This window comes from Dermochelys coriacea, chromosome 14 (genome assembly GCF_009764565.3).
Source record: "Dermochelys coriacea isolate rDerCor1 chromosome 14, rDerCor1.pri.v4, whole genome shotgun sequence".
Classification (NCBI taxonomy): Eukaryota; Metazoa; Chordata; order Testudines; family Dermochelyidae; genus Dermochelys; species Dermochelys coriacea.
This window is the reverse complement of record NC_050081.1, coordinates 16,999,800-17,012,300: the sequence shown is the minus strand read 5'-3', so window position 1 is coordinate 17,012,300 and position 12,501 is coordinate 16,999,800. Positions and strand designations below refer to the sequence as shown.

The window sequence follows — 12,501 nt, the reverse complement described above, 5'->3', positions numbered from 1 at the left end:
AAACACTATAGCAGGTAAACACTTATTACAGCGATAGGAGGAGTTCGCCCATCACTGTTGTTAATTCGCCTCCTCAAGATGTGGTAGCTAGGTTGATGCAAGAATTCTTCTGTCGACCTAGTGTTGTCTGCACCAGAGCTTAGGTCAGCTTAACTACATTGCTCAGGCAGGGTTGGACTTTTCCACTCCCCTGAGCAATGGAGCTGAGTCAACTTAACTTCCGAGTGTAGGCCTGGCCTTAGTCTGCTAGATCACACTGCCTTTCCAATGTCTGAAGCACACAAGCCCCGTCCCTAACAATAATCTAGGAGAGTGACCAAAAATGAGCCTTGGCTCAGTGTGGAGACTGGGCTAACCTGTTCATTCCTTTCGGGGCTTCCTCCCAGACAGGGCTAGAGGCACCATGGTGGGGTGGCCTGGTGGAAGCTTGCACTGTGGTTGCATCTGCTCCCTAGACAAAGATCGATTCAGTCTGTGGGGCTGATTGACTAGCGCCAGCAGGACATTCACTAAAAGAAAGTGTTGGGCAATTTGAAACAAAACGAAAGGCACCAGGATCAACAGCAGCCTTGGGGTTACCATGCAAAGAACTCACCACTGCCCTACACCAGGTTTACACTAAGGTAACTTAATGGAGTTACAGCAGCAAACTGGTGTAAGAGTGGGGAACTAGGCCCAGCTCCCAAAGTCACGAACCTACTACACCACAAGAAGAGGGATAACAGGAAGTGTGGGGTGGGGAGGGACATTTGAGTGTTAGTAATATGAGGGACTGCCGAGTGGGAAGTTATTTTTTCCTAAAGGACCCCTTTAGTATCGTGCTACGGTCATCCTTTTGTTCATTTCTAGAGTTAACATACAGGGCTCTCCCCAACGCTCTCCTGCAAATAACCCCGGCCACCACTCAGCCTCCCACAAGTTACACACAGGCCCCAAATCTCCAGCCAGAGATAGAGGGCCCGAGCCTGGCCCTCTACAATCATACCCCAAAACTAGATTGGTTCCCCTTCCTTGGTGAGCCACGTTGAGCTCTCCTTAATGAGATCTCCGCAGTGGCTAGGATAGGATCAACCTGCAGACACATTGTCCCCTCCCAGCTCAACCCTGCAGATGTGCACGGCTGTGGGTATAAGTGCAGGTTAAAGAGTGAAGAGCAGGAAAAGGAGCACGGGGGATGCTAGGCTGCCACGTTACTGAGGCCTAGTAGCTCGAGTGGGGCCTAAATGCTGAGCTGACTATCCTCCTTGCAGGCAAAAGCTTGGTGTACTTGAGTGCAAGCGAGGGAGAATGTATGAGGCCTGAGACTTGCTTCCCCTCAGTGCAGAAGCAATGCTGGGGTTTAACCTTTCTTGGGCCCACATAGCACCACTGGCAAGCGACAGCTTTGCTCTCCCTGCCATGCATTGTGCAAGGGCTGGGAGGGTCAAGGCTGCTATGACACTACTTGTTTCAGCAGATCATGGGGCCCTGTTGCCCTCTGCATAATCTGCCTGAGAGGAATTTGAATGCATTCCAGCAGTAAAGTTACCTCAGCAGCCATGGCAGCATTTGAGAGCCTGTAAAACAGAGAGGGCAAAGACTTCTCCTCTGCAGCCACAGTGCAGAACCAGTCTCCATGCCAGGCAACAGTTCCTCGTGCCTGCGTGGAGAGATTAGGGCACATGCTGCTCAGCTCAGAGCTGCTAGAGCTACTTCCAAGTTCCACGCTTAATAGCCGCAAACAGCTCAGTGAGCCCCAAAAAATCCAATTCCAATGAAATATGAATACTTCAGAGTTTGGTGCAGAAATAGTCTGCTAGGTAGCCTGCCTCCATCAGGGAGCCTCAGCTCCCTGCCTGGGTCCTAGTGCCTCCCGCCACCACAGATTCAAGAAAAAGGGAATGGGAAGAAACTATACAGAGAAGAGAACAATAGGAATACAAGAGGGAAACATTTGTAAATGGAATGAGATTTAAAAAACAAGCAAACTGAGAAATAAGACAGAAAAAGATTTGGACCAGAGAGAACTTTCCCCGACTGTAGAATGGGGAGAATATCATTTGTTATTGTTTTATTACAATAGCACCCAGAGGCCCCAGTGTGCCAGGCCCTGTGCTGTGTTGGAAGAAATGGCCCTAAAGAGTCTGTGTAGCCCCTCATTTAGAAAGCACTTGGGATGAAAAGTACGACAGAAGCATTATTATTATTACTGGAACAGCAAGCAACAGTTTTCTTGAAAGTACTTGTGAGAGCTTGGAGTGGAGCCCTCCACTTCCAGCAGAGAAGTGCTCTCTGCTGAGTCTTCAGAATAGGGCCCAATGGCTGGCAGCTCTGCCTCACCAGAGCTCATCAGCAGGAAGTTTGCACATCCCCTAGTTCTTTGCAGCAATGCCTGTTTAGTTTGGGGGAATTTTCATGAACGTGTGCCATACTCCAGGCCTACCCCTGACTTCCACAGTTAGTGGTTACAATCAACTGGCTATTTCTTGCCAAAGAACATCATATAGAGGAAATTTTTTGGCGTTTTCTGTGTGAAGGTGGCTCTTGATTTAATGGCCTATTCCAAAGAGTGGGAGGAAGGATGGCCTAGTGGGCAGAGTGCTAGCCTGGGACTTTAGACCTGGGTTCAGGGCCCTGCTCCACTACAGGCTTCCTTGGGCAAGTCATTGAGTGTCTCTGTGGCTCGGTAGATAGATAACTATTTCTGATCTGTCGTCACTGGAAAATGGGCCCCCCATCATTGCTCAGAGAGTTCACCTAGCTGGAAGAATGGGCATGGGTTTGTAGTGAGGTGTGACCAATATTGTAGACTGCCTGCACATTTCTCTTTCCCACCATACTTTGTGGTTAGCCCACTGAGGCTATGTCTATAGCGCAAAGAAAAACCCGCAGTACCGAGGCTCAGAGCCAGGTTCAGCTGGCTTGGGCTGGGGCTGGAGGGCTATGGAAAACAGTGTAGGCATTCCCACGTGGGCTGGATTGCGGGCACGGAGACTCTCCTTTCTCATCAGGCATCAGAACCTGAGCTCCAGCCCAAGCAGGAACATGTACACTACTATTTTTAGCCCCACAGCCTGATCCAACTGACCCAGGTGCTGAAATGCAATGCCAGGGGGTTTTCTTTGCAGTCTAGACTTACCTGGAGACCTTTCAATTAGAACCCAGTGTCTTCTCCACTCTAATGAGGAAGGACAATGCCAAGAGGACGGATTCTGCTGCCATAAGTGAATGGAAATAAGGCTTTTTTAAAAAAAACAAACAAACAGTGAGTAATTAACCATTAGAACAATTTACTAAGGGTCATGGTGGATTCTCCATCCCAGGCCATTTAAAAAAGCAAGATTGGATGGTTTATTCTAAAACAGCTGCTCTAGGAATTATTTGGGGGAAGTTCTATGGCCTGTGTCATACAGGAGACCAGACTTGATGATCATGATGGTCCCTTCTGGCTTTAGAATCCATAAATTTCATTGACTTCTACCTTGGCTTCTGTTTCCTTCTTCTGTCCTTTTATTTCTGTATTTTTCCAGTTCTCTCTCCTCTCCACTATCATTTTCCTCTAAGGCCTTTATTCTGCCACCCATCATTGTAGTACCTGAGCTTCTGCCATGCCCCTCCCCCCCTTTTGTATTTTCATCATCTCCCTTCTACCATTGCTTCTATCCTTTTCCTTCCAGCAGTACAGAAGGATAGACCGATGAACCAGTAACATCTGGTCCCTCCACTGGGACCACTGGCAATGCACTCAATTACTACTAGTAAAGTGCTGAGCCCTGCACAAAACAAAGACAGATGCTGCCCAAAGGAGGTTACAATCTAAGGCCCCAACTCAGGAAAGCTTCCCGTTCAGGGAGCATGGAACTGAACTGGGATTTAAGAAGTGCTGTCAGACTGATTCCAAGGCATGGCTATTGCATTCAGCCTTCTAGGCCTGATTCTGATCCCTCATGCACTGCTGAAAATTAGGAGTCGCTCTGAAAACACTGGAATTACACCAGCATCAAACCAGCACCTGAGAGGTGCCTGTGCCCTAATTTTTTTTCCATGTAAGGGACTTACTCTGTATTAAGACTGTAGGGACACCCATCCCCCCCCACCTCCCTTGCAGTCAGCCCAGTATAAGTGGGTGCTGACATGGGATGAACACATTATGCTAAGTTGAAATAGTGTCTGTTCAGGATACTTATTGATTCCCTCCCCCCACACACACACTTTTCTTTTCTCCAGTGTCTTTCACCATCCCTATCAGCTGGTCCATTTTTTAATCCATATCCTCCAAAAGAAGGGTGGGCTAATCATTGGCACATCTCTTGTGGCTGGGCATGGTGTAGCAGCTCTTTCCCCTCTAGCACCTCTGGTCCTGCAGCAGTCTGCCCAGCTCTCCACCAGGTCATGGGTTAGTCCCATTCTTTCCAAAGGGACAAAGTCCAACAAACAAGAGTCCTTATGTCAGGTGTTCAGCACTCAACTCTGGGCCCCTACACTCCTTTGTCCAGGGTGTTCAGTCCTCCACCTCCCCATCTCAAGGGCCTCATACCCCCTTCCCCAGTGGCTAGTTGGGAACCCAGTCCTCCCACTATACTGGGTTCTAGTCCAAGGACCCTATAACCAAGCACTGAAGGTCAGCTCCACAAGACTCCTTGCGGTTTCCTCCCTGGATTTCTTCCCACCATTCACTTTTTCAGGCCTTCTCTGTAGCCCCTTTCCAGGCTTCTCTAGTGAAGAATGCCTCCCAAGGCTTCTCCCCAGTTCCTGCCCTGGACCATGCTCCCAATCCCTCACAACCCTCATATCAGGGCAAGCAGGCCTCCTGCCTGGGGCCCTGCTCCCTGCGAATCCTGCCCCTACCACACTCCTGCTGTTAGCTAAGCTGCTTCTTCCCCATCGCCTCATAGCCCCACACAAGGCATCTACCCTAGTGGGTGCACCAACCCCAGCTATCTCTTATATCACCTTCCTATTCCTCTACCACCAACTGAGGGACTACTAAGCTCTTCCTTTGCCTCTACTCCTTCCTTTATGAAGACCTACCTCCTTCCCAGCTGGGTTTGATCACCAATTATGCCTAGCACCCTGGACCAGGTGCCATCCTACTTAATTGGGCTCAGGCTCCTGCTAACCCCTGGCTAACGAGGGTGGGGTTTGTACACCCCATCACATTCCCCTTCACTGGATTTTTTTTCTTCTTCCCTCCCACAAGCTCAATAAAGCCAGAGTCAATCCTTTAAACCTAGGATGCTCCAAGGGGTTTGACACCAGCTGGGTTCCCCCAGCCTGAAGCCTGGCATGATGGTGTATCTGCTAACCCTGAGCTCACAAACAGGTACAGCTGGGCAGCTAAATGAGGTGAATCCAAACTTCCGCCCAAATCTTTCACTCAGCTCTCAGATTTGCCTGGCCTCCCTGTCCCATTAAAGTTATTATCATTAAGAAAAGGAGTACTTGTGGCACCTTAGAGACAAACAAATGTATTTGAGCATAAGCTTTCATGAGCTACAGCTCACTTCATCGGATGCACTGAATACATTCACTGAATGCATCCGATGAAGTGAGCTGTAACTCACGAAAGCTTATGCTCAAATACATTAGTTAGTCTCTAAGGTGCCACAAGTCCTCCTTTTCTTTTTGCGAATACAGACTAACACGGCTGCTGCTCTGAAACCTGTCATTATCATTAAGGTGACTTTATTTTTTTAGCTGTTAGGACTCTCAGCCACTCTGTAGTAAAAGGCAGCTGTAATATGACTAAGGCAGGCTCCAGAGACAGGATAAATATATCACGCCATGCTCAAACACTCAGAAATTCATCTCCCACCTGGAGCAGCTTTCACTTCCAGAACTCAAAAACTTTTGACTCCCTCCTGCCCCGAAGGAGAACATGAATGGAAAAGTCCAGTTTAATGAATGGCTAAGACAAAGCCAAGATCAGCTCTGCACCTCCGCTCTGATCCTCAGCCCCCGCAGCTGTTCCAGTGCAAATTCCTCACACCAGTCTGCCATTGCACCAGGACAGTTATCTAGCAAGCAATGTGCCACTGCCCATCCAGTCCTGCCCCCTGGTGCATCACTGCGAATCAGAGCTGGTCCAGGCAAATCTAGCCCTCTCTGCAGTGTCCTTTATTTGGGAACCCGGCAAAGACCAAGAATCATTTTGCAAATTTCTTCTCCCTCCACCCCAGAAGATAAATAGAAGATCATTTGAAACAGCTAACATGCCAGCCAATAGAAATGCATGCAGAATCAATATTTCATTATTAATGTAATATGGATAGATAAATCCTGCAACCTCAAAGGAACTCTATCCCCTTTTCTTCATCTTCTCCTTTATTGTATTGAGCCAGGTCCCCATTATGTTAGGCGCTATACAAACACAGAACAAAAAGCCCCAGCACCAAAGAGCATACTTGCCTGATCTCTAGCCCCCATCTTTAGTGGCATCGTGCAGCGTTTTGGATGCTGATTAAGTTCTACTACACTTTATGAGCCAGGGCCCGGATCCTCAAAGATATTTAGGTGCCTAACTCCCATTGATTTCAGATGCCAATCTGGCGTAAACTGAAACAACTCAATTGATTTCATTGGAGCTGCACTTGACTTACCCTAGCTGAGGATCTGGCTCTGTTTTCCCCTCAAAGAGCTTTGCTAAAAACTAAGAAAGAAAGAAAGAAAGAAAGAAAGAAAGAAAGAAAGAAAGAAAGAAAGAAAGAAAGAAAGAAAAACCCTCCCAGCCAAGATAATAACCAGGAGTCCATCCCTTCCTTTCCCATTCCCTGTCTTCTCTTCATCTGCGCTGGGTGATATGGTTTATCTGAACAGCACTTACTGTAAACTCTGTCAGCCCAGACCAAGATTAATTCTCTGCAGTTTGGCAGCAAAGAGATTAAATAACAAGGGGGGGGAAATACACATCTGAAATTGAAAAATTCTTCAGGGCTAATTTACAATCAGTTTCCTGTTCTCCCCCCACAATGCAGGAGATGGGAGGAAAGACAGGGAAGGAAAGGGTGTGGGAAGACTCTTTTGGTTGTACCCCCACCCAGTGAAATGGGAAAGCAGGGCAGTGACCAGAATGTACACAGCACCAGGCTGCTGGTTTCACAAGAGAGTTGAAGTGTGGAAAATTCCACTTCTCCCCTATGTACAACCCTGTCAATGGTCCCATAGGGGCCCTGGAGTCTCTCAATATAATACAATCACCAGCTTGGAGCTCTCAGCTCGCCTTGAAGGATTGGAGTCCCCACCCCCAATTGAAAGAAATATTCAGATTGCACCGTCTGGTTAGTAATAAATCCATCAGGCCCACTTGCCCCCAGTAAAGGAATTTATAAAGCACTAAGGAACATATGGTCCATCTAATGGCGCGATTGGCTGGCTGTCCTGGCCTTGTCGTTTTGAATAGACAATGCTCTGTGCAGCCTGGGAGTTCAGTGTTACTCTCACTTGCACTGGTATAAATCTGGACTAGCTCTGCTGCCGTCATTGGAGTTACTCCAGATCTGGATTGATAAAATGCCAAGCAGAATTCAGCCCCCTGTCCATAATCGAGAACGGTTCCATTGGGCCTTCACAGAGGCCGGTTTGAGGGATACAGAGAAGGGAGATTATTGGCTTTATTTAGGGTACAGATTGGGCCAAAACGCAATGTGATTGGGAATCCAGATGAAGTTGCCAGCTCTGAGAGACAGAAAAAAAAAGCCACTGCCTCCCCCGCCCACCAGCCTGACCCTCCTCTTCCCTTCCCAGGCACCCCCCCCCCGCAACCAGCCTGACCCTCCTCTTCCCCTCGCAAGCACCCCCCCAACAACCAGCCTGACCCTCCTCTTTCCTTCCCAGGCTACACACACACACACACACCCCTGCAGCTTGACCCTCCTCTTCCCCTCCCAGACACCCCCCCACAGTGACCTGGGGAGTCAAGCTGCTGAACCCCTTCACCATCCCCTCCCCCACCCTGATCCCCATTCTGTACTCCTCCCTGCTGGTGAGCCATGGGTCTATCTTACTTTCCAGAGCCATGAGGAGCAGGAACCTCAGCCCCCGTATTGGCATGCTGAGGGCCCAGCACATGGAGTGGCACCCGGGTGCCATGCCAGCAGCTCTCCCAGGTGCCATGGGACCTGTGCGCTGTAATGGAAGCCGCCACTGGCACCCCCGTACATGCACGCAGTAGTTGTTGCCAGTTGCAGCTTGCCAGAGTATTTTCACTAGTGCCAAGTGAAGAAAACCTCAGCACACTGCAACCGGCAACAGAAGAAAAACCAGCCAGGTTGGTTTAAAACCACCCAGGTGGCAATCCTAGGCCCAATCCTGGTTGGTGGCCCCTGAGATTGGGGGCCCCGTGCAAGTGCACAAAGTGCACACTGGTTCATCCAGGCTGGATCCAGAATCAGGATTCCTGACTCTGCCACTGACTAACTGCAGGACCTCAGGCAAGTCATTTATGGCCACATTTTCCAGAGCAGCCACTGCCTTTGGGTGTTTTCATGTATGGCTGCCGAAGTTGGACTTCAGAAAATGTTGTTCCAAAGGGGCTGTATTGTGTTCTGTCTAGCAGGAGGCTACCAAAGGCCCTGGATCTGAATATGCCCAGACTTTGGGAAGTCCAGAACCAGATCCAAATTTTGCAGCTATTATAATGGACCAAACCAAAACTCTGAGGAAATTTTAGATCTAAACTGTGCAGCTCAGGACCATCTCTACCTAAGAGCCCATCTAGTGTCTGGGAGCTGGGATGAGACACCTTGAACCAGCTCTTGCCAAGCACAGGGTTAGCTACGGGATGGACACTGACCATATGTTGGAGCAATGCCACTCTAGCAGTCCCCTGGTTGCAGGATCGACCTTGCAAGCAGAAGAGAAGTTGAGCTGGTTAGTGCTTTTCTGCTCCCCCATGGAGACGGATCTTCAGGACAGAAGATTTAGCCCTTATACTGGGAGGGAGGGGAATTACTGACAATATTTAAGGGGGCAATGAACGAGCAAGAAGCATCCTCTGGTTTTTCAGGAGCCCCCTGATGGCAGTGGTGGTGGCAGCAGCAGCAAGGTGACAGAGCCTCCACTGCCAACCTGAAACACTGCTGTCCATGAAGAGCAGCTTGCATTGAACCGTAACAGTGCCCAAGAGAACTGCATCTGTCTCATTTAAAGTGATTGTTCAGTATATGTATATTAGAATGTGGGAGAACCTCAGGGGATTCCTGTAACCAGACCAACAGTGTTATACACATGCATCAGCATTCCCCTGACTGTGCTGTGACTGGAAAAAAATAGCTTCCATTTCCTGATATGACCATTAGCAGAATGAGATCATCTGAGTGTCATGAGACCTTCTGTAGTTCCTGAGAATTAAGATGCTATCGGCCCTGCAGCGTGCGTTACATTGAATAAACACTGAGTTCTTTTAAAAAGAAATTCCAGCCTTGAAGAATGGGAAAGACCTTCAGATTGCAGAGCTCCTATCCTGCAAACATTTACACAGGTAAGTAACTTTACACCCATACATACTCACATACAAAAAGTTAGTCATGACCATCAGAGTTTTCAAGATCAAGACTGTATATGCATGATCCATTCTAGCAACATCCACATGATACAGCTGATTACAGCGAATCTGGTCTAGATCTCAACTCTTAACAGTGGACCTAATTCTGACCTTACTTAATCAATTTCCAAGTCGATTTCTTTTATTTACACTGGATTAGCATAAAGCAGCGTCAGACCCAGCTTTTACATCATTTTCATGTTGTAATTCTTTTCCTTATGATTAGGATTGGAAGGATTTGACTTTTATCTCTGGTGAAACTCAAAAAGAAATATTGATGTTTATTTCTAAAGCTTTTTCAAATGATTGACTAAAATGTTTGCATTAGTGGAAATAAAGAAAAAAACGGGTACTAGTTATTCAAAAAAATAATGATTTAGAAGCTGAGATTCAAAAACAGATTCAGAAATAAAATCATGATCAGATTCCATGATATGAACGTACTTATATTTTATTTTTAAGCAGAGTAAATAATGATTTTTTAAAATGAATACAAATACTTATTAGCTTTTAAGCACTATTTTAAAATAATTAACTTTCCTTTTTTTGTAAATTTTAATTAGTAACTATACATATTTTCTCTCTTCTTCTATGTATTTATTTATTGGTAGAAGGAAAGATTGACTCTACACAAAGAACAGTCATAAACTTTCAGGCTAAATTGCTTTTATTTTAGATTAAGGGAAACAACAAAAGAAGAAAGAACAAAAATAAAGTTTCCCTGAGAGATCACCATGAGTACTTCTCTCTAACAATCTGTACTAAAGTCTGAGAACAAAATGGCTGTTGTCTCTGCCTGCAGGCTGAGGTCTTAGATATTATAAGATGCAGGACACAAAACAATGAAACATAGGCTACTTCTACACTAGGGTTGTAATTCCTAACTCACATACATACATTTGCACTAGCTCTCAGCAGTGTAGCTGCAGTAGCCCTGGCTGAGGCAGCAGAGGCATGGGCTAGTCACCCCGAATACAAACCCACACATATCCCATGGGTAAGTACTGGGGGCATCTAACCCACACTGCCGCTGGACAGCCCTGTGCAATTATCAGACCCAGCTGAGAAGGGGTCAGTCAGGTGTTTTCTAGAAAGGGCCGAGAGAGCCCAGTTGGCTGGGTGCTGTAGAAGGGAGGGTTGTGTGGCGTAGAGGGATGGGTGCAGGGGAAAGGTCCCCACACCCTGGGTTGATCTGGGGAATAACTTTGTTTTGTGTTACTTTGTGTAGTTTTGATTTAATTAATAACCTGGGCCCTGAGGAAAGGGCATGAAAGAGCCTTTGGGCCTGGAGCCAGTCCTTCCTGGCCTAGGGAGAGGGCCAGCAGCCTACCCCCATCCCACCCCCAGTTGGTAGGTTAAAACATCCTCCCTATTGATCCTGATTTGGGGCTACAAACTACCCTGTTCTGTTGTCCTCACTAAGATTAAGAATCCAGCCTGGTCTCTGCCATTTGAGCGTGGGCCCCTTCCAAACCAAAGGGATTCTCATTAGCTCCTAGCATTACAGCATCTATGACACACAGTTGTGATACCATCACATAGAGGGCAGTGTCACACGGACACATTAGCCAGCTCATAGGGGGAACAGAACATTCTGGATGGAATGTCTTTTGTGATGTGCCAGCTGCTCTGAGACAGCTGTTCCTGTCAGTGAGAAAATGACTGGCAAGTCACCTTTAAGAGAGTGAGAGCTGATGGTGATAAATATCACCTGTTACTACTGACTGGCACCTAAGCCATAGCCTAGACCAGGTAAAAGAGCATTGCAAAGGGTAGAAGCTGGTAATTCTGTGCGGTTTCTAATCAGCCCTCTAGGATACTAATTGCTATTCCTGACGTGCTGGGCAAAGGGGGAAATGCCTTGATTTTTTCTGTGCTGATGCGACACCACTGCAAAGTGCCAGAAACGTAATTAATCCTCTGTTGACCCAGCTTGGTTCTGCTGCTGCCCCTCTCCCATCACCTTCATGCTGGTCCCAGAGAGACAGCCAGGGATAATCAGCTGTCAGAAGGGCACAGCACTGATTAGAGAGTGGGGGGGGGGAATCAAAGCCAAACAACAAAAGGATGTGGCTGAATGAAAGCATGGCTGTCTGTCGCCAGCCTCCTACCCACATCAGGCATGCCTGGCTCAAGGGCACTAGCGTCTAAAGCCAAGGGGAAGCTAGAAACTGGTGCAGGAAAGGAACAGAGCGAGATCTTAATTCCAGCTCCAATCTGAGTTCTGCTGTGCTCATTTAACAAGACCCCTGCCCACCTTCAATCATGTTTAGTCCACACAATAGCAAAAGCAAGGGTGAGAATTCAGAGCCCCCCATGTCAGAAATCCTCACTCCTCGTATTCCTGGGGCAGGGTCACAATTTTTCTGGTATTGAAATATTGATAAAAAATAAAAATGGAGGAAAATGCCAATCACATTTTTGTTAACTGTTTCCCCTATTTTTGACCAGCCATCGAACAAAGGGAAACATTCTGAATTTAGACATTTCAAATTTCAACAACAAAAACAGGCATTTATTTTTAGACAAAATATTCAATATTCCTTCCTCCACCCTGTGGTGTTTGATTAGCCGTAATTATTTAAATTAACCTTAACTCTGCCCATTCAGAGCTTCCAGCCAACCTTCATTTATGAAGCCTCTTGATATGGGCTAGAGACTCTGCACTCACCTCAAAAGGGGCTCCAGATCCCAGTACTTTCCCCCCATTATTCATGTCTAGAAACTTTCCCACACATACTCTCTTCCAATTGCCACCATAGGTGCTGGAACTAGGGGTACTGTTGCACCCCCAATTTGAAGTGGTTTCCATCATAGACAGGATTTACAGTTTGGTTCAATGGCTCTCAGCACCCCCGCTACACACATTGTTCCAGCACCCCTGATTGCCACCCCAAGCTTCACCTTGCCCCTTCATTCATGAATTACAAAGGTATGGTTTTTTTTCATTATTTGGTACTGTATAACCTTAACCCATCCTC

The 12,501-nt window shown here is 47.1% G+C and overlaps 1 protein-coding gene across 1 annotated transcript in view; it reads left to right on the top strand.

The window, feature by feature from the left end:
• The window catches only part of CYGB (cytoglobin), a 47,613-nt gene extending 37,606 nt beyond the window's left edge, over nucleotides 1–10,007 (top strand). The window contains exon 4 of the mRNA XM_043496430.1: nucleotides 8,984–10,007. Coding sequence (XP_043352365.1) covers nucleotides 8,984–9,049 — 66 coding nt within the window. The 3' untranslated portion in view covers nucleotides 9,050–10,007. The remainder of the gene's footprint in view (nucleotides 1–8,983) is intronic.
• Nucleotides 10,008–12,501: the final 2,494 nt, after the last annotated feature.